This window comes from Colletes latitarsis, chromosome 6 (assembly GCF_051014445.1).
Source record: "Colletes latitarsis isolate SP2378_abdomen chromosome 6, iyColLati1, whole genome shotgun sequence".
Classification (NCBI taxonomy): Eukaryota; Metazoa; Arthropoda; class Insecta; order Hymenoptera; family Colletidae; genus Colletes; species Colletes latitarsis.
This window is the reverse complement of record NC_135139.1, coordinates 23,987,865-24,014,702: the sequence shown is the minus strand read 5'-3', so window position 1 is coordinate 24,014,702 and position 26,838 is coordinate 23,987,865. Positions and strand designations below refer to the sequence as shown.

General features: G+C 41.0%; 3 protein-coding genes across 13 annotated transcripts; 1 reads left to right on the top strand and 2 right to left on the bottom strand.

Moving 5' to 3' along the window:
• Positions 1 to 517: 517 nt before the first annotated feature.
• Positions 518 to 17,657, bottom strand: Lana (laminin subunit alpha). Its single transcript, XM_076766832.1, has 20 exons — positions 16,720 to 17,657; positions 14,628 to 14,774; positions 13,181 to 13,588; positions 12,900 to 13,113; positions 12,595 to 12,804; positions 12,246 to 12,518; positions 12,028 to 12,165; positions 11,692 to 11,964; positions 11,314 to 11,613; positions 11,061 to 11,219; positions 7,883 to 10,956; positions 4,131 to 7,805; positions 3,470 to 4,007; positions 3,274 to 3,369; positions 2,980 to 3,180; positions 2,577 to 2,743; positions 2,248 to 2,490; positions 1,905 to 2,064; positions 1,605 to 1,832; positions 518 to 1,428 (listed from the first exon to the last, which is right to left on the bottom strand). The coding sequence occupies exons 1-20, from the start codon at positions 16,933 to 16,935 to the stop codon at positions 1,160 to 1,162; spliced, it is 10,989 nt and encodes a 3,662-aa protein (XP_076622947.1). The 5' UTR covers positions 16,936 to 17,657; the 3' UTR covers positions 518 to 1,159.
• Positions 17,658 to 17,764: 107 nt separating this feature from the next.
• Positions 17,765 to 20,328, bottom strand: LOC143342705 (solute carrier family 66 member 3). 10 transcript variants are annotated; one of them, XM_076766849.1, is made up of 6 exons: positions 19,151 to 19,406; positions 19,000 to 19,052; positions 18,635 to 18,813; positions 18,339 to 18,561; positions 18,126 to 18,246; positions 17,776 to 18,049 (listed from the first exon to the last, which is right to left on the bottom strand). In XM_076766849.1, the coding sequence occupies exons 3-6, from the start codon at positions 18,778 to 18,780 to the stop codon at positions 17,916 to 17,918; spliced, it is 624 nt and encodes a 207-aa protein (XP_076622964.1). In that variant the 5' UTR covers positions 18,781 to 18,813; positions 19,000 to 19,052; positions 19,151 to 19,406; the 3' UTR covers positions 17,776 to 17,915. The 10 variants fall into 10 exon arrangements, with proteins under 10 accessions (XP_076622970.1, XP_076622964.1, XP_076622969.1 ...); XM_076766854.1 differs by having other exon boundaries at positions 19,176 to 19,406; XM_076766846.1 differs by having other exon boundaries at positions 17,777 to 18,049; positions 18,920 to 19,052.
• Positions 20,213 to 24,333, top strand: LOC143342702 (uncharacterized). Of its 2 annotated transcripts, none has more exons than XM_076766833.1 (6): positions 20,213 to 20,353; positions 20,950 to 21,046; positions 21,134 to 21,324; positions 21,672 to 23,465; positions 23,531 to 23,699; positions 23,779 to 24,333. In XM_076766833.1, the coding sequence occupies exons 3-6, from the start codon at positions 21,208 to 21,210 to the stop codon at positions 24,171 to 24,173; spliced, it is 2,475 nt and encodes an 824-aa protein (XP_076622948.1). In that variant the 5' UTR covers positions 20,213 to 20,353; positions 20,950 to 21,046; positions 21,134 to 21,207; the 3' UTR covers positions 24,174 to 24,333. The 2 variants fall into 2 exon arrangements, with proteins under 2 accessions (XP_076622948.1, XP_076622949.1); XM_076766834.1 differs by lacking the exon at positions 20,213 to 20,353 and adding an exon at positions 20,431 to 20,558.
• Positions 24,334 to 26,838: the final 2,505 nt, after the last annotated feature.

Here is a 26,838-nt window from a genome sequence, read left to right as displayed (position 1 = left end):
AAAGAAATAACTAAGAAGTACCAAGAATATGACTACTTACTTAATTTCAAATCGATGTTCTTTGGTTCTTTCTAAATTTTCTTTGTAAAATTAAATCTTCATGTTTCTCGTTATTTCTGTCAGTATCGACGGTTTTATATGGAAGGAAGTCAAGATTAATTATATGAAGGAATTACATAAAATACTGTAAATATAAATATATATTTAAACATTATACATCCTTAGAATTTGATGCATTAAGCATTGAAAAAGCTATGCATACTAAAAAATTGTAGGCAATTTTTATACAGGTTGATAGTTATAACTATAATAAATTTGATTTTTATGTATTATAAGTCATTTAATGCATACTTGATTTTTTTTTATTTGCACATGGTAATACTACATCATTTTCAAACTCTATAATGGGTGTGTTACTAAGAAGTATGCAATAAAAATAAGTGACAAATTATATGAAGTATTGCATCCTCGATACACTATAACGTGTTCTCAAAGTTTTACATATTTCATGACTATAACTTTTTTTTTACTTATGCTAAAATATAGTTCATAGTATAAAAAAAGGTTGGTTCCATGTTTCTATTTTTACTACGAGAAAATCGTGTAAGTACTTTTTAAAGTCCGATAATTTATCTAACGCGAATTAATTAAGTCGGTATATTTCTTTAAATAGTAGTTGATGAATATAGTAAAGATGGGCGAGTCTGTCTTCCATCGTAAAATATGGGAGACTCATAACGACGTTCAGTCTTTCAGAATTTTATTTTTATGTAGCGTTTTCAAAGAAATTTTACAAAAACACTGGGAACATTCGATAATTTTCTTGAAATTTTAATTTTTTCGTCGATAGCTAGGCTCTAAGATACGGTATTCAATGTCCGACAATTCCAATTTGTTTTTTATTATTTCGAACACTTTAAATACTAAAATATACATTTTTACATAAAAAAAAAAGAATCGATAGGAATTGTTCAACTTTATAAATTGAAAATTTATTTGGTAATTCTTTAAGTCTCGTAAAATATTTTTCCCTGTTGTATAATAATTAGTTCGTACCATTCGAATATTTAAAAGATTTAAAATTTATTTACTAAAAGAATTGCAATGCTACGTTAATTTTTTTTAAAGCGCACTTTTAAGTTATAGATCTTTGAATTACTTATATCGTCGGACATACGCCAACAGTAACTTGCCCATAAGCACGTTCTGGACCCAGGTGTATAGGTATCATATTGATGTGAATATTTGTGATACATCCAACGTATTGTGCTTGCGAAGTGCTTCCTCGTAACCTCTTTCCAAGCATCGGGTGACCACCGATGAAGATAGGATGCTTCGACTGAACTCTGGCCACATTTTTACCACCGATTCCTGGTGGGGCTGCTTTGTGGTCCACCGACAAGATTACAGAATTCTTCTGCTTGACAGCTGTATAAAACAGATTAAAAGGTATGCGTTATTCTTTCTTTAAACAAATTTTTTTATTAACTTGATCTAATAATCGGAAGTGATGGAGAAACTGAGTCACTAAAGTTATTGCTAGTATCAAAAGATGGTTTTTTGACGTACCAAAACTGACGGAATAACGAGACAAATTGTATTACCTCGAATATTGTGCCAGTTGCCATCGCACAGGGAACTTGAGTTCGTGGGTTCGAAGGAAGTTTCTATCGAACCCTTTGCTGTTTTCACAAGAAACTTCACGGTTCCGTTTATCATTTCCAATACTAAGTAATCTCGCCTTCCATGAACAGACAACAAGTGACCGGAAGTGGAACGCGGCTTAATATCCATTTGAATATCAACCGTTCTGTCGACCGTGAATTTATCCACTGAAATTTTTTCGAGACTTGACACACAATGTTCAACATCTAATGGAATATACGACAGTATAGAATACGTACGTGCTCTGAACAAATTGCTACCGTTGCCCGGGTAGAAGAATAATCCTGGTTCGACTCGTTGTGAACATGGAATCACGCCTACTTTGTTTATCGGTTCACCAATTGGTTGCCCATTTACCATAAAGTTTCCTAGGCATCCGTTGAATGTCTGGTTCGTCCCCTGAATAAAATAAAAATTAGTTTTTGATTGAAAATCAGTGAAACGCTCGTCGTAAGAAATTAGAAGTTACGGTCGATACTAGTTGAAGCTTCCGGATTATACTAGCGTGTTATCACTTAAGACTAACAAGTCTGATCACTTTCTACCATTATCCTTTATATGATAAATTTTTGGTCTCCTTACAGTCATACTATACACTTTGTTGGATACGTCTTGCAACACTCCTCCCACATAGAACGGTGGGCTCGCGTTCATGGTTGTCCTGTTTCCTTCGGAATATCCGGTAACCAGTGGGTCTTCGTCAACGATCAGTTCGCCCAAGTTCTCTTTTCTCTTGAATATGACTATGTGCCATTGGTTGTCGTTTATTTTTTTTTCGCTGATTAGCAAAGCGGGCCCGCTTCCACAGTCGAATTTGTAATGAAGCTAGAAAGAATAGAGGAAACGCGTTACTGTTGGAAATCAATTGGACGTAGAGTAACAGTATAAAAATTGTATTATGGACAATATACCTTTCCACTGCTGACGTATACGGCGATTAAACTCTGATCGTTAGTATTTAAGGTGAAAAATATAATTCCTTCTTCGGCCGTAGTTTTAACGTCAATTTGGAAATCATAGTCGTTCTTGTATCTCCCGTTCAAGGATCTGTACTCCAACCTGCTATTTCTTGCGGTGCCTGAAAGTATCATTAACGATCATAATACCCTTTTTACGAACCTCCTTTGGCAGTTTAATGGAGCTCGTAGACCCTTTCTATGCAAAGTTTTTCAGAATAACGTTCTTAAATATTTAAAATTTCTATGTGAAGGTTCGTGGACCTCCAGATATCTAACTACGGCTCTCTTGGGGTCTACGGACCACAGGTTCAGAACCAGTGCTGCGAGATAATGGATAACCATCGGTAAATCGTACCGAATCTCCAGGCATTATCCAAATCAGGATCAACTGCTGGGTAGTAAGGCAATCGGCATTGATCCACGTATATCGGTGTCGGTCTTTGGGTCAAGGTTGTAGGTTCGGCGGTTGTAGTTAGTTCATCGTGATAACGACCACGTCCCTCTAGATTAGGTTCCTCTTCGTCTGTTTCGTTCTCCAAATCAACGTCGATTACATCTGTCGAGACCGGATGACGAGATTACAGATTAGATTGCTCGACTAAATACCGCTAATAATACGTGTATCGTTAATAATAAATGTCGTGCTTACTGATTTGTGTAGATATTTCAAGATTATCATCTAGACTTTCCGTAGGCAACAAGGGGGGTAAAACGTCTGGTTCTGGTTCGGTTATCGAAGGTATAGCTACAATAAACATATCGTGGATATTGATTACGAACAATTATAGTAAAAAATGAAATCAATTGGTCGTTATCATATTGTTTATGCAATAAAGTCTACGTACACGATGGATCTCCACCTTTGCATTTTCCTAAGAAAGCGTTGGGTCGTTCGGTCGTGTTCGCGAAATTAATAATGGCGCCGTTAAGCGTTGCATCTCCGATGCAACCGACGAACGGAGTCATTGAACCGGTCTGCGGAATACCGAAAGTAACTGGCAGTCCACCGATGTACATACTGCCGTAAGGTACGAGCAATGGGGGCGGTTCGAAGTCGGTGTTGTAGTTCTTCGTATCGTCGATGTCGAGTTTCAAAGAGTCTAACGAGTGGGTGGCTGTGACCACGTGCCACTCGTTATCGTTGAACTTGATGCCCGACAAACTGGTCCTTAATTCTTTGCCCTGGCTATTAAAGACCAAAATACCGTCTACCAGCGACAAGAAGCTAACCGCGCCTGTACTTTGATCGGTTATGTAGAAAATCAAACCATCGTTCGCCAGAGTCTTGAACTTGAGGTTTACTTGTAGGGTGTCCGGTACAGAAATGCTGGGCCATTTTACATAACCGGACGTGTACTCCTCGAAAGATACCAGACTGGCGAACTACGCACAATTATAATTTGGATAATAAGGTATAAGCATCGATTATGCAATAAAAAGTCTGAAGCATGTAAGAATTAATAACATAGAAATTTCAAATGTTTTACAGAATAAATAAAAGATTACCCTCGCTGGGCAGCCAGGAATAACTCCAAACGCTTGAACGTTGCGTGTCAAGTCGATCACCGTTTCTAAGATGACCACTTCGTCGATGCAGCCTTCGAAACCTTCGTTGGTCACAGGATCGTAAGGATGCTTGGCATTCGGTGGATAACCACCAAAGTAGATGTGATCAGAGGACACCAAAGTTTTGCTGTTTCCTATTGCCTCGCTCTTCATTATGTCAAAACCGTCGACCTTGAGAACGCCCATTCTCTCGAATCTAAGAGCCTCGAGGTTGTGCCAATTTCCGTCGTTGTATTTGTTCGAAGATCTTAGACTCGTTTCTCCGGCGCCAAGATCGTATTGGTAGAGTACATGACCGGCCCTCATCTCCATGGACAGGAACTGTTTACCTTTTCCCATCAAATATATCAGTCCGTTCTCCGCGAACGTTTTGAAATTCAGTTTGATGCTGAACTTTCTGTTGTCCGGTGATATCTGGAAGTTCCTCTTGCTCAGGATCGCGTATCCGTGTCTGTCGAATCTGTAGCCGGTGCTCGGTTGGAAGTTGATCAATTTGTCCCTTTCGATCGCGGCCTTCTGGTTGTTCTCTCCGTCTACAAAGTTCCAGAACGATACGGGTATCTCGCCTATCACAAGCTCTTCCATTTCGCCCTCGAACGAGGATGCCGTAACAGCGTCTTGCATGTTGAAAGACGAGGGATAACCGCCGACAAATAATTTCGAGTGTTCTTGGTCCACGTTGAATATCGAGTACGAACCCGGTAACGCGTGTCCCTTTTCATATAATCGATGTTTGCCCTCGCCGATGTCCTCGCGGATTATCAGTTTGACGTTTTTACCCGTTCTGTCGACGATTATCTGCCGCCAGACGTTGTCGGACACGAACTTGTTGTTGATGATTTTCTCAGGCCCGGATCCCAGGTCCATAATTAATACCGGATACCCGCTTTCGATCAAAAGGGCCATGAAATCGTGCGTCTTGGATCGTGGCATTTTCGTGTTCTCCTCGTTCCCGAGATACAATAGGAAACCATTGGTGTTATTCGTTCTGAAGTAAAGGGAGACTTTGGTGGATGTAGCCAACAGAGGGAGACTTTCAGGATTTTTCAATTCGAGCGTGGTGTTTCTGTAGAACATCAGACCAAACTTGTTGCGGTCCGCCAATTCTCTAGCGTTCGCGATCTTGTTCTTCAACGCTTTGATCTTGCCCTGCAAATTCTTTCCTCGCGTATCGATCACCTTTTGATTGCCGCTCAAACCGTTCAACAATTTAGTAATTTGCGGAAGATACGTGTCGACTATGATATCAAGCTGTTTCTTCGCTTGAGACACGTCGCGTATCGATTCCGAGATGTCCTTGGAAAGTTGCTTCGTCTTTTTGAGGTCTTTCGGTATCTTATCAACGTCGCGGTTCATGCTGTTGATAGATGCGTTAATGTTATGTTCGACTTGAATAGCTAGGTTCATGGCATCCTGAGCGACCATCGAAGAGGGCGACGGAAAGCCGGTAAGAACCTTCTCGATGTTGTCTAGGAGATCTTTGTTGCGCTTATTCTGAGAGAAAATTGAGGTGGCGTCCATTTGAGCGTTTTCTAAGTCATATTTCGGTTTTCCAGTCTTCCTCAAGGTCTCCTCGGCCGATTCCAATAAATGCAGTGACTCGTTTCGCGAATTCCACATCCTTTTTTCCATTCCATCTGACAAACGGGTGGCATTATCGGCGGCATCCGTGGCGTCGAGTGCTGCTTCGCGGGCATTCTCAATAGCCGTCCAGATGTTTCTATAAGCGGAAACAGCTTTAACAGCATCTGTGTTCCTTGTATCGGTTAACAAACTGTCCAGGTCCAAAGATCGGTTGTAGAGATACTCGGCATTGTCGCGCGCCATCTGAGACGGATCCAACAGTTCTATTAGCAGTTTGTCGTTCCGCAAAATTGTCGTATTCAATGTCTCCATAGAATCGTCAGTCGCGTCTCTCATCAGCATCTCCATATTGCGACTCGCGATCTCTATACACTCTGTGGCGTTTTTGTTGAGCTCCTTGCCAGCGATCAAGTCCTCGTTCGCTTCAGCGGTTGCGTTCTTTACCACGTCAAAATTACCGGTCTCCGCCGCGATTCTATTCTCTTGGTTCAGCTTGTCGACCATGCTGGCCAGTTCCTGAACGTTCCAAGTGATGTTCAAAAAGTCGTCCATCTTTCCGGTTACGTGTTTAATCTTCTTGCTCAGATCGTTCGCGATCGTGAACAAATCGCTGACCGGCATATTGTACTCGTACATCTTCGATACGAGAATATTGGCCTGGTCGACTTGATCCGTCGCGCGATCGCGGAAATTAACGAACGACACTTCCTGAATCCTTTTCAGGATCTCCTCGGCCTCTTTCAATGCGCCGTCCACCATGGCGCCCGTGCCCAATGCGATGTACAGCGCCAACGATTGCACTTCGGAGACGGTGGCCTTGACGAGCTCTATTTCGTTTATCACGTCCGATTCCAAGTAATTCATGTCCTTCAGGGTGTTCTCGGATGCGAGCTTCCACTTGACGCTGTCCTCCGCGGTGAAATCGATCTCGCGTTTTTGGTTCGAAAACTCCGACTCGAGCAGCTTCACTTCTTGCTGGAGAGGCAAGAAGTTCACTCGGCTAGGATCGAGGAGCTTCACCTTTGGATCGAGGTCGTTCGCCGTGTCGTTGATGAACTTGAGTCTCTGTGTAGTGAAGTAACTTTCGGCGACTGTACTGTACTCTTTGAATACCGGGTCCAACTGGTTCGACAAGTAATCGGTGACGTCTAACAAGTCCCCGGTGCACGAGTCGCAGGCGAAACATCCTTGCCCCGGAATCAGGACGTGTCTGTACGGACAATGGTCGCATTTCTCACCGATAACGCCCGGAAGGCACGTGCACTGCCCGGTAGTGGTGTTGCAGGACACCCCGACGGAATATCCGGTGTTGCATCCGCACGAGGTGCATCCTTCCGGTCCGTAGTTCCAATATCCTGGAATGCACTGGTCGCATCTGCGTCCAGTGACGCCGGGCTTGCACTTGCATTGGCCGGTGTTCTCGTCGCACTGACTGTTCTCGGAAGCTAGATCGCAGCTGCAAGCTTTGCATCCGTCGCAGCTATTGTAGCCGTAATGATCGACCTCGCAAAGGTCGCATCGGTCCCCGACGACGTTCTCGCGACAGAAACACTTCCCGGAGAAGCTGTCGCAGTGTTCCATTCCACACTCCTCGCACATACAGTTCCGACAATCCTTCCTCTGGATAGCGTCGCCGTAGAATCCGGGCGCGCACAAGTTGCAAGCCTCGCCATATGTGTTATTCAAGCAATGCAAACACTCCCCGGTTATGGAATCGCAGGAACCCGCTTGATTCGTGTCGATGTTCCCGGAACACTCGCAGGGTTTGCAATAGTCTTCGTAGATCTCCGGGTTCCCGTAATGGCCGGAGGCGCAGAATTGGCAACGGGCGCCGTAATAGCCCGGAAGACAATCGCAGCTTATCTTGTTTCCTTCTTCGTTCACCTCGCAACCGGTCGCAAAGTTATTCGAAGGCACGGGAAGGGGACAAGCGCAGATCAGACAGTCCGTCGGTGTTCCCCCGGTTGCGTTTCCGTAGTATCCCTTCTGGCAGAATTCGCAATGGTCCCCAGTGGTGCCGTCCTTGCAATTCTACGATGAGAAGATTTTTTAAAATTACGATTAATCAAATTGCGTAGGTAATTTAAATGGAAATATGTATAATTTACCAAGCATATTCCGGTCTGAACGTCGCAAGTGTCGGCGTGTTCGTTGCACTCGCAACGAACGCATCCTCCATAGGGTCCGGATTGCACCCTATAGTATCCCGGCGCGCATTCCTCGCAGGAAAGTCCTTGATAATTGGGCGGGCATTGGCACTGTTCGACGCTGCTCGCCAGAACGTTATATTGCGGCGAATAAAACTCCGTTGTTACGTCTAGAAACACGTAGGACAAAGAGGCCGTGATAGTAGGATTCCAATAGGTAGCCCGGATGTGCATGCCTTGGAGGTTCTCGAGAACCACCATGAGTTGTTCTCTGGTAGCGCTGAGTCGATTGTGAGTCAGGAAGTTCGTTTCGACCAGTTCTAGCGACGCCTGGAAATCCGTGAACGACGGTGGTTGCTCGTCAGCGTAGTAGAACAGCGTCGTGTCGTCGCCTTGAAGTATCAAATCTGCCGCGCTGACCGCGTTACCGAACGGTCCCGTGCTGTAATGAACCGTGTAATTTAGATACCCTCCGTAGGATGTTAGCTTCCGCCCCAAGTAAGTTTCTGGCGCCGAGAAGTAAACGACCTCTCCCAAAGTGTCGTTTTCGATGAGATTGACCGCGATGGTGGCCCCGTTGGACATTTCCGGGCTCGTTATTAAATAAGTCAAGTTCAGGCCCTTCTCTCTCGATACGGTGAGGCCCCAATCGGTCATGTCGGTCACCTGAGCCCTGTACAAATACGCGGACAGGCATCTGGTGGTCTTCCCGAAACAGAAACACTTGGTGCAACCGTTCTCGTTGTTGTCCTGTATATTGAAAGTGCCGTCTTTGCAAACGTCGCAGGCAGATCCTTGTACGTTCTCCTTGCACGAGCACTCGGCGGTGTATTGGTCGCAGATGTCAACGGTCGTGCCCCTGGTGTCGCAGTCGCATTTCTCGCAATGAGGGAACTGCGAGTACCCGGGTTGACATTTGTCGCACTGTCTGCCGACCACGTTCTCCTTGCACTTGCAGCTACCGTTCAGGAGATCGCACTGCATGTTGCCGTCGATCACGCCGAGAGGCGAGCAGTTGCACTCCTCGCAACCGATTATCGGATGGAACCCGTAAGTTTCCACTTCGCACTGGTTGCACCGTTCCCCGGTGACCCTCGAGGGGCAAATGCAAGCCCCGGTCTCCGATTCGCAGAGAGCCGGACAATTGCACGGTTTGCAATTCGGGAACCCGTAGAATCCTGTTTTGCAGATCTCGCATCGTCTTCCTATGATGTTAGGCTTGCACGGGCACTGTCCGCCGAAATTCTCGCACTGGAAACTTATCGTGCCGTCGATATCGCAGTTACACGGTAAGGCGCGATTATTGTAGTTGGCCGTCAACGAGAAGATCGAGTCGCGACAGAATCCCTCCTCGGTGATATTTATGTGGAAATGATTGTACCCACATTTCTTGATGAATTCTTTGGTCTGATCGAACTGAATCTTTTTCAGGATCTTCTCGTTGTACTGTTCGTTGGGGATCACGAGAATGTAATCGAGCCAGATTCCGTTTCCAACGCTCTCCTTGAAGGTGATCATAAAGTTCTCGATAAGCTGGAATCTGATGTTGCCGTCTGCTTGCCTCACGACGCTACGACATCCGCTGTTACTGGGACAATGGGGTATGGCCATTTTCGCCTCGTAGAACTTTCCGTTTTGGACCAGAACGTCGAGTTCGTACTCCGGATAGTCTGGCTGATAATACTGCACGACGAACGTGTAGTCGCCGGGCTGGAAAACTTTGGCGTGAATATCAACCATCGTGTTCTTATTGTCCAAGTAAATCAGCTTGGTAGCGTTGTCGTAGATACCGTAAGGTTTGTTCGCGGATTCCGGGACCGTGCTGATGCTCTCGAACTCGATTTTCTTTGCGTCCGCGGCTCCGGGGAATTGACCCTTGACGCAGGTGCCGTCCTTTTTAACGCAAATTGATTTCGGCTTCACGTAGTCCAAAGACCATTGGTAGTACGGGATGGCCACGACGGAATCGATGGCTACGTTGGAAGCTGGTTCTCCGGTTAAAATCAAACTGATGTAATTCGAGGGAAAGTTCATGGCAGCGATCCTGCCATAGGTGTCGGTCACGACTTGCCTGCAGATACTCGTGTATTTGCAAGGATACAGAGTAGCTTTCCCTTTGCCAACGGTGTTCGCCTCTATTAGGAGCGTCGACGTGACGTTTTCGTACTTTGGCGTGATATACGTGACGAGTAACACGTGTGGACCCGGTTTCGAAACTCTCAGGTCAAAGTGTATCTCTTCCTGTTTGTCGTTGATCAATGGAACTTCGTCCCTGCCGATTTCCTTAAGAATGTCCCTTTCGACGAAATATTCGGTCAGAGGAATTCTAGCGTTGTTCTCGTTCAAGAATCCGCCGGCCCCGTGAACGGAGTCGAACCTCGTTAAATTCGGATAGCCGTAATGACGGCAGAGTCCCTTGTAACCGACTTCGCAAGGGATGTTAACGTCTTGGGTTAAAATGGATGCCTCGTAATACTCGGACGGTAGTAGCACGAAATAATCGAGGAAGACGCTTTTTTTGGTGGTGATGCTGAAGGACCAACGGCCCGGATCCATCACCATAGGCGAAGGATGATTACCGTGTGCCCCAGCGACCGTCACGAACGAAGGTTTAACGGTTGGTTTAAAGTTCACTTTGAATTGCTGTTCCACCTCCGATGGGTTTTCGGGAGTGATCGTGATGGTACCAAGTATCGGTTCGTTGTTCGGGTTCACGTATCTCAAAACCATTCGGTAAAGCGACGATTTCTGAATGTAGACGGTCAGGATGATTTCGTCTTGAAGGGTGGAGAATACCGCGTATCCCTTCCAACTGTATCCCGGGAAGTGTTCCTCGGTGAAACCGTAACGAACCGGGCTGTTGCTTGGCGTTCTGCCATCCTCTGCTTCGTATTGGAACTGATGAAGAGTCGGAAAATAGTGAGCCTTCAATGGTTCTTTGCAAGTGAGGCCGGTGACGCGCGGTTGACACTGACACTGGCCCGTCTGTTTGTCGCACACGAAACTCACGGATCCACCGATGTCGCAGGCACAATCTGATCAAAGGATAACGACGCGTAAGACTCGAGGAATCGATCCGACATCTCATTCCAAGACACGAATATTCTCGGTAATTATGTATTGGTAGTTTTTAGGGTACCTGTGCAGCCGAAGAAATTGCTCTCTTGAAGATTGTACGTTCCGTCTACGCACTCGTCGCAACTTCTACCCATTACTCCGGGTTTGCAGATACATTGACCGTTCTTTGTGTCGCACTCGCCGATATTTCCAATAACGCCAGGTATGTTGCAGTGACATTCTTGAAAAAAAAAAATTAGAATACATTGAAGCGACGCGTACGTATACAGTGCCGAATACCTTCGAATATTTCGTAGTTTCCGACGAGCTCTCACCTTCGCAACCCTGGGAATTGTAAGGTTGCAAGTTCCAATAGAGCGGCTTGCATTGATTGCATATCCTTCCTTCGACGCGATCCTTGCATTGACAAAGCTCGCCGGCTGGCAAGGAGCCACATCCCTGGAAAGTCTCGAGAACACCCGCTGGGTCGCAGTTGCATTCCTCGCAGGTAGGGAAATTATAGAAGCCCTCTTTGCACTGGTTGCACCTGGCCCCGTCGAAATTCTCCCGACACTGACACTTACCCTCCGCGTCGCAGGAAGCGCCGATAGAACCGTGGCTGTCGCAGTTGCAAGCTACGATAAATTTCAACGCGAGTGGTTTGAACGTAGCTTTAAATGTACTTGTTCGTTAATTATTTTCGATGCATTTACCAGTGCATTCAGGATACATGTAATATCCAGGACTGCACTGGTCGCAAGTCTTTCCAGCGAAGTTGGTGAGACAGGAGCATTTCCCTGTGGCGTCGCAGCTAATGGTGGACGATCCCACCGAGCTGCAATTACACGGTCGACAATTTGGGTACCCGTAATATCCGCTGACGCACTGATCGCATCTGGCACCGCCGTATCCTTCTTTGCACAGACACGCTCCTCCCGATTTGTCGCAAATCCCAGGCTCGGTTCCGCGCGCATCGCAATTGCAATCTGAGGAGACAGCGCTATCGTTATTCGTAATTAAACAAACGCGTCAATTTCCCAAATACGTACACGAGCAGATCGGATAGTTGAAGTAACCGTCTTCGCAAATGTCGCAGGTTCTGCCACCGTAATTATTCTTGCACGTGCAGTTACCGGAAACCACGTCGCAGATATCGTTGAAGGAACCCTGAGGATTGCATCTGCAAGCTGGAAATTATACATGGTTTTGATTCGTAGGAGTAATTGCGCGCTATCTAAAGCGAAGCAGCTGGGAAAGTGTTGCTTACGCAAACATTCAGGAAAGTTGTAGTAGCCTTCGGCGCAAAGATTGCAATAGTGGCCGGCGTAATTTGGCTTGCAAGGGCAGGAGCCATCTATCGCCTCGCAATAATCTCCGTCCGTTCCTTTGAGGAGACACTGGCAGGGTACGCAATTTGGATAGCCGTAGTATCCATCGTTGCAACTGTCGCAGTCAGGAGGGCTGTATTCCTTACGGCACTCGCATTTACCCGTGGCGTCCGCGCAGTTCCCGGTCGAGTAAAACACGTCGCAATTGCAAGCTGTCGAGCAACGATTAATCGATGTTTAAGTTCGAAGCCAGAGAATAATCGTCGATTTCATAGAGCGATCGCTTACGTTGGCAGACGTCGGTTGCATTGAGAGGCTTGTCCCGCGGTCTATAGAATCGTGACTTGCAACGATTGCAGTTGACCCCCTCCGTGTTATCTCGACAGTTCTGACACACGCCGCCACCCTCGTAGTTGCCGTGAATATCCAAAGACAAGTGATTCTCGTCGATTTCCGGGTCGTACTTGCACTCGTCCGCATGGCCGAAACAGTTGCAAGCTGATCAATTATAAATATTCGAAGCTTTAATCAAAAATTTTACAAATATCGTAGACTAAGTAAAGGACTCGTTAGTTTTCTATAATCTCTCTTACGTTCGCACGTAAACTTCTTAGCTGTCGTGGATTGTCGCCATTTCTTTTGCTCGAAGCCTTTGCAACACGTCGCGCACTGTGGGCCGCAAGTGTTATGCTGGCATCTGCAGAATAGTTTCTTGGGCAACTTGGGGTCCAACACGTCGCACGTGTCCGCGTGGCCGTTGCACATGCATCGACCACCGATGCTGATGTCTTTGATCGAGTAGAAGTACTGAAACGCGATCGAATAAATAAATTTGATCGTTCGTACGAAAAATCGAATTTAAAGGCGCGCTTACCCTTCTGGTCACGGTCGGATCCTCCCTCACCAACGACATCAGGTGCCCTAGCAGGTTCTTCGTCCTCAAGAAACGAAAACGAACGTTCGTCGCTCTTGTCCATTCTTGCAAAGCGGTCGAGTTGAAGTAGTTCTTGGCGGAGGGACGGTTGTTCAAAATCGAAATCGGTATCTCGCCGCCTTCCAACGGTACGATTTGGGAATACTCCGTGGCGCAGATCACGCTGTCGTCCCTGGTTATGGGTTTGTAGCTGTCCACGCCGAAGTAAGTCAGACAATCGTTGGCGGTGTCGGAGAAATATTGCCAAGGGGACCAGGTTTTCCCATAGTCCTTCGATTTCTCGAGTATCCAAAGCCCGGGCCTCGGTGAGTTTGCCATTTTCACGTAGACGTACGCCACGTGGAATTCCTATAGAAAAGTTTGCTCGATTATTTTGTTTATTTATTTATTTGTAAATATTCGACGATTTCGATACTTTCGGAGTTATTGACGTGAGTTATTGATCATGAGTTGTCGAGCAAGTACTTGAGTAATGGCTTGAAAATGATGAGAAAGATCGGTATTATATCATCTGTTAACGACAGTTGCTACACGAAGTATACGTTTTCTAGACTTTTAGACACTACGTGAGAGAGTGAGGCAAAAACGGAGGGCTGAGAAACAGATGTGTGGGGCTCGGGACTTTCGGAAACATTACGATCGTGCCTTCCTCCTGCATTCCCGGCACACATGGTCGGGAATGCAGGAGAAAGAGTACGCCAGCGCGGCGCAAACGAGTCCTTCTCAGAAACTGTTTAGCGAAAATACAATAACCCCCGTCACTGCTATCGAAAACGTCTCACCTATAAGCTTCTTAACTATTGCGGCAGTAGTATACGCAAAATGTTCCGCGATGAATGTTGAGGGAAACAGTCAGGAAGTAGACCGTTCGACGTGCAAAAATGAATCAATTTAACGTTATTATTATTTATTAGTTAATTTAATAAATACAGAAATAACTATTACCTCGAAGACAATGAGAATACTTTCAATTGTCTTTCTTTGTCTCGAGTCGTATCGGTGCAAAATCAAAGATTACATTAGGATACGGAAATATCAGTTTATCGATATTTGTATCGTTTCCCGGATCGGTGGAATTAACAAAAAGAATATCTACGCGTTGTACCATATGCCCTGCTACCTAAAAACCGTGTTTTCTATTGTTCTCCGGAAGCAATGCGAAGATAATTCTTCGCCGCGTTGCAGGAAAACGCCTACCACGTGATAAAGCAATTTGTTACAGATAAAGTACTTATTCTACAAGCTCATTATTTCCTGCTGTCGTCAACCCCCGCCCTTGCCCTCGCGCGCCTAATTTCTTAAAAATTTGTCAGACGTCTAAATAAAGAAAACGATCGTTGTGCGTGAAATATCGGATCGTGATTAGCAATTTATTTGATATACTCACTTGTCCCAGGTTGATCGTCAGATTCACCTCGTTGTACTTCATACCCCTAGAGAGTGGAGGCGATTGCCACCAGGTTTCCATACCGTCGACCGCATACTCTGGCGGATGCGTTTTCTCCGGGTTTTCCGGATCGCAGAAATCGCATACCTGTGTACATTAACGGCGTATCATATGCCACATTTTTGTTGAGAATTTCAACTACAGTGGAGTTTAGAGTGAAAGGCAGTAGATACATTTTAAAAAAATTTATCAACGCGTCTGAAAATGTTGCAAACGCATTTGAAACGAAAGAAATAGAGGCAATTGAAACTGTTCTACTTGATCTACATAATCTCGACCATGCAAGTAGTATCCGAAAGCATAATAACAAATTCTACGGAAATATGCAACGTAATCGAACGAGGGTTTCTTTCGTGGAGTCTTTATGGGGCACAGTCGTGTCAGTTAGACCGTTCGGAATTTGAAAAAAACGAGATGGTCAAGTGTTATCGAGAGGTCACCTTTATCAGCCGCTCCTTATCGGTCCTCTTACTTCTAGTGTACACAGCATTTTCTTTCGACCCTACACATAGATACCGTACACATAATACCATACGAATGGCCATTGACCAGGCCTCCGTAACGTTATGAATCTTCCAATAATAGCAATTCCATCGCGTGCATCACGAGAAACGTTCGAACCATCGCATTTGTCGTTTCAGCAAACACGAACTTGATGTTAAATGGTAAAGAAAGTTTCGAGTGTTCCCTGACAATGAAATCGTATGTATAATAAGTGATTAAACGAAGGTAGTAATGTACGTGTATGTAGCAGAAAGCGAACGAGTAAAGGGAGGTATGTGCCATCGTTGCTCCGGACACCAGAGTACCCAGATAACACCGATCTATCTTACAACCCATTATTTGATTTTCTTTTTCGTTCGAAGAATTATTTAATATTTATCTCAAAATGAATGTCGAACGTTCGGGTTCGTTCTATTATTAGTTTCGCAGTCTCGAACTAAATTTTATCTAAATTTGTTCTTTCGAGTCCAAGAGTTTATCAATCTCGACACAACCGACCGCTTACTCAACTACTTCCTCTTTCTTCCTTTTCACTTCTGACGTTGGGGATGTGCCGGGAATAACAGAAAATAAATTCACGATTCTTTGTCGAGCCAGATGATTATTCGTTCGCGCGGAATAAATCTAAAGCTGAATATTTGAATGGAAATTATTCTGCGGCGAACCGTCCAGCCCACCAATGTGACTTTAATGATTGTTAGTATACGCGTACTACTATCTTGCTCTTGGAATTGCGATAAGAGGAGATCGCGCTAATCGTTTATATACGGACAAGCGTGAATGAAGTCATACGTGAAAGAAAGTCTTTCATTAATCGACGCGTGAATAGCGATCACGAGCAACGCCGAACCATGTGTTACGAATTATTCTGTCGGCGAAACTTAAACAATTATATAAACCTCGTCTTGTCGATGTTTAATCATCGGCAGATAAAGGTTGGGGTTTCTTGTATTACGCGTAAGTCTAGATGCAGATTATCCGTGTAATCCGAGAGGATAATCGCAGTCCTCTTCATCGAAAATTACCCCTACACATTGACGTGAGAACGGCTTGTCGGCAAACTGAGTCACAGAACCTTTGCAGGTCGCTTGCAGAGAATATTCCGAACGGTACTTTTTTTTTTTAAAGACATTCATCGATATGTTCAAAGATATCGAAATAATCAAAACTATTCTACAGTCGTACAGTTAGCGCGTGGGAAGAAATCGGCCATAACTTCGTAAAAAAACGAGAACTTTTCGACTGATTATTAAGAGCAAATTACTTTCTAAATAAAAAAACTTTCTTTTACAAGACTTTATCTTTCGCGTGTCGTTGCGTAATTCCGTAAAAGGAAAATGGTTCCAACTGCGACAATTGACGAGCCCAAAAACGAACTAAATTTATAATTTTAGCCAACAGAGTGTATCACGAGAAGTACAAGACGATAAAGGGAACGTGATAATTTATCGACTCGCTGTATCCATTGATCCATTGACTGTACAGGTTCGATAGATCCATTCGGTAGAGTGAACATAGGCATACCGACCTGACCCTGTATCAGATTTATGTCCTCGTGCTGATCGGCGTTCGCGCCGACGAGCTTGCAGTAGAGTTCCGGGCCGGGGGTGTCGACGCCACACGTGGCCGACGCGATGATTTCTTTACCCTCGGCGAGATTAAAGTACGGCGGCGTCAGGATCTCGTTTCGCGCCTCGTGGACCAGTAGACCGGCCAACGAAATTATCAGCAACCACCTTGCCATTATGACAGTGGACAGATCAGGTCCACCGCTGCCGCCGCCTCGCCTTCTTCGTTCTTAAGGGTTTCGTGTCCTTCTGGTATTGTAATAGCTATACGAGATTCCCGTCCTTTCCCTCTGTCACCCTTCTTTGTCCCTCTCACACTCTTTTTCTCTCCTCGGGAGAACGCGGCGAGAGAGACGCGGATGCTGATGGTGCTTGAGCGGCTTCTCAGTGTAGACTGACAGGCCGGAGGTCATCGAGGACCGGCGACCAGTGGAGGTAGAGGGGCAACGGGGGTGACGAGCCTAGAAGGATGACCCACACAATGTGTGGCACACACTTTAAAAACATATGCCATTCCGGTACCCCTATACACGTGCGAGCACTTTCTGCTCGCCAGGATCTACGGATCTATTTGTCCTCCCGCTCTCTTTGCAACAAAGTTGTATTGAAACGAATAGAACGCAATGAAACGATCGTATATAATAAAAGAAGCATTTTATTATCGGGTATAAGAGATTCAAATTATTTTTATCACTATTTATAATTGCGAATCTTTATGTTACGAACGTTCCTCTAATATTTTCTTCTACAATTTAAGTCCCCTTGTTCTAATATTGTAGCGTAAACTATGTTCGTGGCAGAAAGTATTGGCCACTCAAGGTCATCGAGCAACTATCGTCTTCGTTATATCGTTTGATCGAATTCTAACGCGTTTGACTCGATGACCGCATAACGATCGTTTTTTTATTTAAAACGTTTAATATAAGGAAAATGATGCATGAAAAAGGATATTGTCAATGTATCAGTCGCATCCAGGGTTTCATCTTCAATAACATTTTTACTCAACATACTGTCGTTTATGTACAATTCCTTATTGTCTTAGAATGACGTTTATTACTAAGTATTATTTTCGTCAACAAGTACCGAGCCTGAAAAGTTCAACAATCCGTAAGCGTAACTACATTAATTTCATAATATTGAATTTTTTTCCAAGTTCTTAATCTTGTTTTACACGTTGCCGTCTATAATAAATAGCGGATAACATGATACTGGAGCTTAAAAGTACAGATATAATAAAATTTCCTAACAGTAGAATGTCCGCTGAATCCATCCATATCGTAAATACCCTCGCTACAAATAAAAATGAAAATTTGTTAAACTTCGTAAAGCAAAGAGAGATCGATCTTTTTCGATATCAATGACTTACTTAGATTTGTGAAGGCAGAAATAAACCAAGTAATTGGTGAAACTGTATCTGCATTTTTGGCTCGCAAGATCGCTAATAATTGAATGACTTTACTCGAAGCGGAAATCGGTGTGCACATTGGCTGCAAATCAAATAAAAATACCCAAATATTATTTTTCAATATTTCAAAATTATTGTTCGACCGTTTTTATTAATATTAATCGATCAACCAACCGCTAAAAAAGTAAGAACGCGTTTTGGAATTATTTGCAGTGCAAAACAAGCACTTATGGCAAAATAAAATACTGTGACTAAAATTGAAAATAAATTAATTTTATTTAAGTATTTTAAGACTAGAAAAATTAGGATATATTCTTGGAACAGAATAATAGGATACTCCAAATAAGATAGTATTGAGTAACCATTTGTGTAATTGTAACTGGTTATCACAGTATAGCTGTAACAAGCATAAATTATTGTTAAAATTCATTTTTCAGGAACCAAGTATGTATGACATATATTGAACTTACCTTGTTAATTCTAACAGAAGAGCCACTATTGAAATTTGAGCAGCTGACTTGGCAGAAAATAAATTTAGAATTTGTGGAATTTTTGATATAAAGCACATGCCTATTGTTATAAGGCTTAATAGGTCTGCCAATTGTTGGGCCAACATAGTTTTCAATTTTTAATTTCCCTGCTCCAATATCTGTAATTTTATTTTTTATTATACTTTAATTATTTTTATCTAGTTTAAGTAATAAATAATATATTCTTATTATCAATTTCTTCATTTATCATGCAATATAACTTACAAATTAAAAAAGTATATAAATTCAAAGGTACATGATAATTATGTTATATTTATTAAGATTTAACATATTTACAAAATTACAGTTTTGTAACATATTTTTCCTGACAGTTTATATAACTTCACACCCCCTAAAGCTGTTAAAAAAAAAAACAATAAGTTACGTTTATGAAATTATAGCTTCGTAATGGTAATTTATTTAATACTGGTATTTAGATGTTTTTTTAATATTAACTTTACTTGTGTGCGAATTGTCACACCTGCTAATACTGACGTACAAATGACAGAGCGGATGTAAATATCCCACATTTGCATATATAATTTCTCGCGTACGCCCCGATCATTGTCAGGAATGTTTCACACTTGCGTAATCACAAATGCATACGCGCATATATAAATAATAAATTAAAATTTATAATCGTCATGAAACAACTGTCAGCACCCCCCTTCGATAGCAGTGTTTCCAGATTTGACACAACGTACACAGATGTACTTTGTACGTCGGTATTGTATCATAGTGAGTTTGATTTTCTAGTAACATTTCAATTCTAAAATCTATCTAGTGTAATAATTTAATCACGCCAATTGTGGCCAATCATATTCAAGAACCGGATTTCCACTCTTTTTAGACCTAAAGCTCTCTACGCATGATATTTGTCGCGAAATTACGTTATATCTGGGAACACAGTCCGAAAACATTAATGATAAAACATACGAAGAGTTGTGTGTTACTAAATTAAAGTCTTATTTGAAGAATTATCGAAATAAAATATTCTTTATATCATTTAAGATATTTACCCTTTGTCTTGCGAATCTGATCTATACATTTTTAATACTTAATTTACTTGAGTATATTCTTTAATTTTAATTTCTACTGTCATTTTGTTAACAAAATGAAATTAGAATAGCTGCATTATTAATACAATAATATATTGTCGACTTAATAGTTTAAAGAAAGTTGCATTAAGTACTCGATACATTTTCATTAACATGTATAAATATTTATTCTCAAATGATTCGAAAATTGTAAATAATTATGGTTACTAAATTTCATAAAAAGTTTCTATTTTACATTACGAAAAAATAGAAGTTTAAACGTATGTTTCGATAATTCAAGAACAAACGGACTAAGGGTATAAATAATATCGTTTCGAATTGTGTAATTACATTGGTGGCTGCAGTTTCTCCTTTTGTAAAATAGTACATCGTCGATTCCGGAAAGTACTCGAATGGAACTCTTCCTCAGCATGACAGACGGAATGTGGGAACGGAACTGACATGGAGTAAACTGTAACGTGAAGGATTCGCGTTCTGTCTTTTAAATATCGATTTGTCTGTCGAGCGGACGTTATGTGACAACGATGAACGGTTTTTTCACACACCGTTCCATTGACGGGAATTACGTGAATGCAATCGAGCTACGAGTAACCTAGCATAAGTACGTAATTCCAATATTTCACTTTCAAAACGTCAAACGTAATTTAGTACTATCTACGACACAAATATCAACCTTGCCGGGATGTTAAGTATTCGATGTTCGGCATGCACTTTGGATAAAGATATTTCGAACATTTTATACGATAGGCGAGCGAGAAATTAATCGTACCAAGGAATATCTCGATTTTTGTTTGCAGTGCACCAACGTGGGTTTAAATTCTTTCGTGAGACGTTTTCAAGATATTGTTTTATCATGTCATGTGTCCTTTGACAGTGCCCAGTACTTTTCGTAGGAATACTTTTCCTCTAAGTCTTCCTTACGTCGCGTACATTTGTATAATTTTTGCTTCGCGAAAATACTATACGATTCTCGATGGAAGGTTAAATATTCGAAATTCGTAAAGTGCAAAGTGCATTCCCTTCGAAGATAATTTTTTTTTTTATGTTGATTCCAATAATGTTATAACTTTAGACGGTTATTTGCGAATTAATCACAATAATTTTTCCTAAATTTTAGAAAAATTATTAGCTTTAGAATGTTTTGTTGGATAGATATTGTTTTTAAAACTGCTAAGTGTTTTTTGAATGTGTTTTCAGTTTATTATTCACAATGGACCATGCGAAAAGTATAAGCATGTACGTAAACATGAAGATCATGAAACATTCGCGTATTGCCCGTAATTGTTATTTTCAGGTAAGAATCTTTGACCGATCTAAGAACCAAAGATACAAATAGTTTTCAATCAAATGTCTAATGTAAAATTTTATTCTGATATTGTAGGTAACAATGTGGAACTTCCAAAAGTTTTGGCTACTATAAACCTTTTAGTGAACAAACAAATCACAAGCATTGAGATGGACTCTCCACCGTCATGTTCGCTAAGCGCTACTGGACCTCTCAGTGATCTTGGTAGCAGTGGAATTGGAGGGTCCATTTCTAGCGATTCTGTTCGAGCGCATCTTGCAATCGAGGTATAATTTCCCGCGATAAATCGTTAATATTTAAGATATTAAGAATATACAGTAGTGTCCATTTAAGTGACCACGCTCGGGGCCGGCCGCGGTCATTTATGTGGGCATGGTTATTTCTCAGAATTCAGCGGAGATAAAGAGAATAAGCGCGAGTGAGATACAATAGTTGTCACCGGAAACCATATATACAATGTATCGATAACGACTGGCGTCAAATTACACTCGACGCGCTCGATGTTCAAAGCCGCTTGGCTTCTAAGAATTGGTGGGGATAACCGCGAACATTTAAGTGGGCACTACTGTTATAAGTATTTTGAATTGGTCGAATACTTCGTTTTTTTTTTTAGATGCAAGAAAGTGATATAGAGAGTAAATCTTTGTCACAAGATTCTTTCGATTATTCTGATGGTATGTGCGGCGAAAATTTTAATACATTAAAAAAAGGACCAGGTTGGGCCGATGCTGATGGAAAACTAGAAGTCGAAGTGGTTGACGTAGCTATTAAACCTCCACCAGAGTTTCAAGATAGTCCTTCTCCTCCCAATTCAGAATCTTCGTCTGCACCAATTCTTAGCTATGCACGATTAATGAGACAGAAAGTTCCACAATTAATAGATGATTATGCTGAAAATTTAGTACAGTCAACGATCGAAGAAGCATTAATAATATCTTGTAGAATATCATGGCCAGAAGGAAGAATAGCACCTGCTACAAATCGTGTACCAGTTTTAACTCGCAGTATGCACAATCCGAAACGGTTTTGGGCAACGGACTTGTTGACTCCTTCATCGTATCAAGGCACTACCACTCTGATTACCCCGTACAACACTTTGAATCGTCCGAATTCGCGATGTTCTCTAGCGTCTTCTCGCTTGTCTAGTTCTCATAATTCGATAAATACCTCGGGACTAAGTCATAAGGTAGATGACAGCAGTTTCATAACGTCTGCTATGTCGCATGATGTTTTAACGACCAGCGAGATCAGCGATATGTACAATGTGCCCTTTGATTCAGACATTTATACTGTACCGATAGATGTTGTTAGACCTTTGCATGATCTTAGAATACAGCAAAGGCCAAAACGTCATAGACATCATCGCAAGAGAAGACGAAACGTATCCGCCAGTTCTCAAAGTGAATTAGAAGCTCATATTCAACAGGCAAGGCATTACTGTGGAAAACCTCGTGCTATTACTCACGTCATTAAATCCCAGAGACTGCTGTCTGATGTATGCTGCAACGAGAGTGGAAATGGAAAACGTCACAGTGTTCCAGGAACGTCGGGCCGACATGGGACTCGGGCGTCCAATGGTCACATGCATAATATTGGAGAACCGATTCACATGACTTTACATGAAGTGCGTCAATATTTGCAAACACTATACTCAAGCTCCAGTGATTCCAGTGAAAATAAACTTAAACGCGATAATAAGGCTCCGATAAGTCATACGCCTATACACCTTGCAATGCCGAAAGGTATTAGTGTAAATAATAATAATAGGTATAGTAACCCACATACAGACTCGTCGACGGATATTCCAATTTCAAACAAAAATAGCAATGGACTGATACACAATAACAATAATAATAATAATAATAACAATAATAATAATGGTAACGTTAAGAAACATAAAAAGAGTACATTCGTTAGTATTAAACACAAAAAGGTAAAAGAAGAACCACACAAAGAGAAGGTTGATTCTGAAAGGGAGAAGATCAAGAAGAGTCAACGGAATTTTTCGCTGAATTTCAAGCAAACGCTTTGCAATATCTTCAGATTCAGGCGTTTGGGTTCTCCGGACCACTTTGTAGAAAAAAGAAACAGCATTGTACAGGGTGAAATTGTAGAAGAAGAAGAAGGCGTTGATTCTGACCAACATGCTAATAATAATAACACTACCTCAGAGGTAGATTCCTCTGTGCAAAAGCTACCTTTTTTTAAACGTGCATTACCGCCGTTGCCGAAAAGCAATGGACATGTAGGCGTAGAGCAAGCGGAAGACGCGCTTACAACGATGGTATCTAAATGTGAGAGTCCAACTTCCTTGCAACAGATGCCTGCACCTACTCCGAAAGTTGAAGAAGAATCAACAGAGGATACTAGTATGGACTTCGCTGCTAGCATTGAGAAAGTGAAAGATGTATGTAATTCAAATTTTTTAAATTAAAATATCGAGTCAAAATTTTAATTAATTATATGACACAGTATGGATGGTATTGGGGCCCAATATCCGGTGAAGCTGCGGAGAAGATACTGTCCAATGAACCAGATGGGTCATTCATTGTGCGAGACAGTAGCGACGACCACTATATTTTCTCCTTATCGTTTAGACTTAACAGTTGCGTACGACACGTGAGAATAGAACATGATCAGGGTAAGTTTCATGCTTTTGTCGACACATATTTTTATACATGTATATAGTTTAATATACATTTTCTACGTTACGGATACAGGTAATTTCAGCTTTGGAAGTTGCACAAAATTCAAGTCACATACAATTGTCGATTTCATTGAAAACGCGGTAGAACATTCGCGTAGTGGGCGATACCTGTTTTTTCTTCATCGACGGCCAGTGTTAGGTCCGATGCGTGTACAACTTCTCCATCCAGTGTCGAGATTCAAACAGGTTCAGAGTTTACAGCACACGTGTAGATTTGTTATTTTGAAGATGGTACGCAGGGATCTTATTTCAACACTACCTCTGCCTCGGCGGCTCATCGATTACTTGAGCACGCCGCATTATTACAGTGAGCAATTAGCTGAACAAGATGACAGAGCTGAATCTCCTGTTAGTTCTTCGACTGGTGAATTAGAGAAGATTTGTTTCACACCGCAAGGCCTATCGTGAGGTACAAATACATAATCTTTTGTTCTTTATCTTTGTAAAATACTTGCCAAATGTTTAAGTATCGTGTTATATATGATTTAAGATATAAGAGTTTACAAGATTTCATATGATTCTGTTAAACAGTATCACGATGAAATATAAAAATGGTTGTTTTCCCATGCATTTATATGTTGATTTAAATTTTAAACGATATTTATCATCTTTTCGAAAAGAAGGGTAATCCGTTCCACGCAGCTCGTATATAGGATTATAAATGTAGTTACTTGCATAAACGTGCTAAAAAAATAAAAAAAAAAAAAATAAAAAAACAGAAATATAAGGCGAAAGGTAAAATTCGTTGAAAAATAATTTTCAGTCAGAGTTCGCGTTCACGTACTTCTATTAAAAATGCACAAACAAATAGCCGTTTAGTTTTGGAATTGATTTATTTCGTTGCATTGAAATTGTTTCAGAATTACTCGTAAAATAATTCCAACGAGTTGTACGTATTATTATATTTAACTTATGTTCCTGTTTATTGTTTTAAAATAACGTTAAAATTTCACATAATACGATGGACATGTAATATTTGTATCTAATGATGCAAAAGCAGTGATCGAGTAACTCCTTCTTGGGTGCCATATATCTTAAATCGCTATTTTAAATCGGATAATAAAATCATAAATACTTTCACTTTCATTTAGTTCTGTTAATCCGTTTGCCGGAGATTATTCAATTACAGTAAACTTCCGATTATTCGATCTCGCATCAACCTATTATATTTTTATTGAATAGAAATTGAATTAGAAAAAACTATCGACACCCTATTACTTTTTATCACATTGGTCATTGTTTAAACAATCTTTCTCTCATTAATATAATTAAACATCATACACGTTTATGCGTACATTTTGATTTCGTTAATATAGATAAATGATAATTTGTATATATTTTCGGATTAATCGGCCATTTGTTTTGCCGGTCAGACTCCACAGGGATTGTTTAATCGGGAGTGTCTACTGTATGATTTTTATTGATTACTATAAAATTCTGAAACACGCGTTTTATTATAATTAAAAAAGACTACAAATATAGTCAGACTATATCTTAAATACGACGTTCCATTTCATTGGATAGTGAATACAAAATCAATGAATCGTTTCTGAACATTGATGCACATACAAGCAATTATGGAAAAAGGCAGTAGGCTAACGTTACATTAAAGTATATTCTGGCATATATAAAAAATCAGTTATTGTGTCTATCAACTGTAGGAAGTTTCAATATTAATGGGTTCAACAAGTTGTTGTATCACGTTTTAAGTTTAGACGTAGCTGCCACAGACTGATTAACTTAGAAGAAATATTCAACGAACTAATGGAATCATAATGCTGTATAAGTATCTTCATGCAAACATCAATCGTATTTCCTCACAAATTATTATGGGTAATTGCTTTTAAGAATAATCTTTGGATAGACCTGAGTTTCATTTCATTACATTACATTATAATGTAGATATATTTATGTGTATATAACTTGATTTGATAGCATAATATTAAATCGCTAAGACGCTATAAGTTTTTGTCATATTGACTATATGTATATTTTGTGATTTTTTTTTTTTTTTTTTTTTAAATCTGTGAAGTATAATTGATGTTATAACGTGCAATTTTCTTGAATGTATCTCACTTTTTTGTTCTTAATAGCCAATTTTAAAATAAGATTTAACGATATTTACCTAGAAAGGTAAACAATTTTTTGTTAAAACTGATTAGCGACTGGTGCTATATAAAATTATAAATTATGGAATTTTGATTCCTTAAATTATGCAGTTGAATCAAGGTAATCGAAGTTACTGTTTATTCTTGTGCTCAGATAAACTTAACAAGATAACATCGTGCAATGCACTTAACCGAATTTAGTTATATTATTATTAATTTTATGTAATTAGTTTTATTTTAACTATATAGATTTTTACTGTTCGGCAAGGTTCCGATAAACATTGATTTTCAAATTTTATTTACAATCAACGTATAAATTTTAGCGTATAACTTACTACTAAGAATTAATATAAATTAAATAAAAAGGTTTTCAAACAATTCACAATTTCGAGTAACCAAATGAAGAAGTAGAAAGGAGCTTCAGATAAATTTAGTGAATTGTAATAATATATATTTTTGTTTCTGTCCCTTTTCTGAAGAAGTGTATAATTTCATCTTCAGAAACAGAGACATTACTTTGATAAATTTGTATTCTTTAATGCTATACAGAGCTCATATTACAAAGCGCTGATATAAAGATAGATTTTTCAAGGAGGGAGGAAGTTTTTATACGAAATGTGCACTGACTGTTATTAGTAGACACATTGATTAACAGACTTTTGATTCATTTTATCTTTAAGTTGCTTTTCCTGTGCAGCTTCATAAATCATAAAATAGTGAGGGCCACATATACATATTGCTCAGAATCTTTTGTTTGCACTTTTGTGAGCGTTGCAGTACTACACAAACAAATTTTATACTCAATATTCACGTGGTAGATTTTGCAATACAATTACTATTACCGGATTGTCTGAAAAGATTAAATCTAAGAATGAATCTAACATATGTGAAGCATGTGCGTATAATTAATGGTTAAAGGCACCATGATACCTCAGCTGCAGAGGGAGGTATATAGAGCAGAATTA

Excerpts from the sequence above, each read along its gene's own strand:
- Lana (XM_076766832.1), bottom strand. The coding sequence starts at position 16,935 with ATGGCAAGGTGGTTGCTGATAATTTCGTTGGCCGGTCTACTGGTCCAC. Across the intron at positions 13,589-14,627 it reads TGACGATCAACCTGGGACAA|GAATTCCACGTGGCGTACGT; the intron begins GTGAGTATATCA and ends ACTTTTCTATAG. Across the intron at positions 4,008-4,130 it reads TTCCTGGCTGCCCAGCGAGG|TTCGCCAGTCTGGTATCTTT; the intron begins GTAATCTTTTAT and ends AATTGTGCGTAG.
- LOC143342705 (XM_076766853.1), bottom strand. The coding sequence starts at position 18,780 with ATGTTGGCCCAACAATTGGCAGACCTATTAAGCCTTATAACAATAGGC. Across the intron at positions 18,562-18,634 it reads CTTCTGTTAGAATTAACAAG|CTATACTGTGATAACCAGTT; the intron begins GTAAGTTCAATA and ends TGCTTGTTACAG. Across the intron at positions 18,050-18,125 it reads TTCTGCCTTCACAAATCTAA|CGAGGGTATTTACGATATGG; the intron begins GTAAGTCATTGA and ends TTTTATTTGTAG.
- LOC143342702 (XM_076766833.1), top strand. The coding sequence starts at position 21,208 with ATGGACTCTCCACCGTCATGTTCGCTAAGCGCTACTGGACCTCTCAGT. Across the intron at positions 21,325-21,671 it reads GAGCGCATCTTGCAATCGAG|ATGCAAGAAAGTGATATAGA; the intron begins GTATAATTTCCC and ends TTTTTTTTTTAG. Across the intron at positions 23,700-23,778 it reads GAGAATAGAACATGATCAGG|GTAATTTCAGCTTTGGAAGT; the intron begins GTAAGTTTCATG and ends TTACGGATACAG.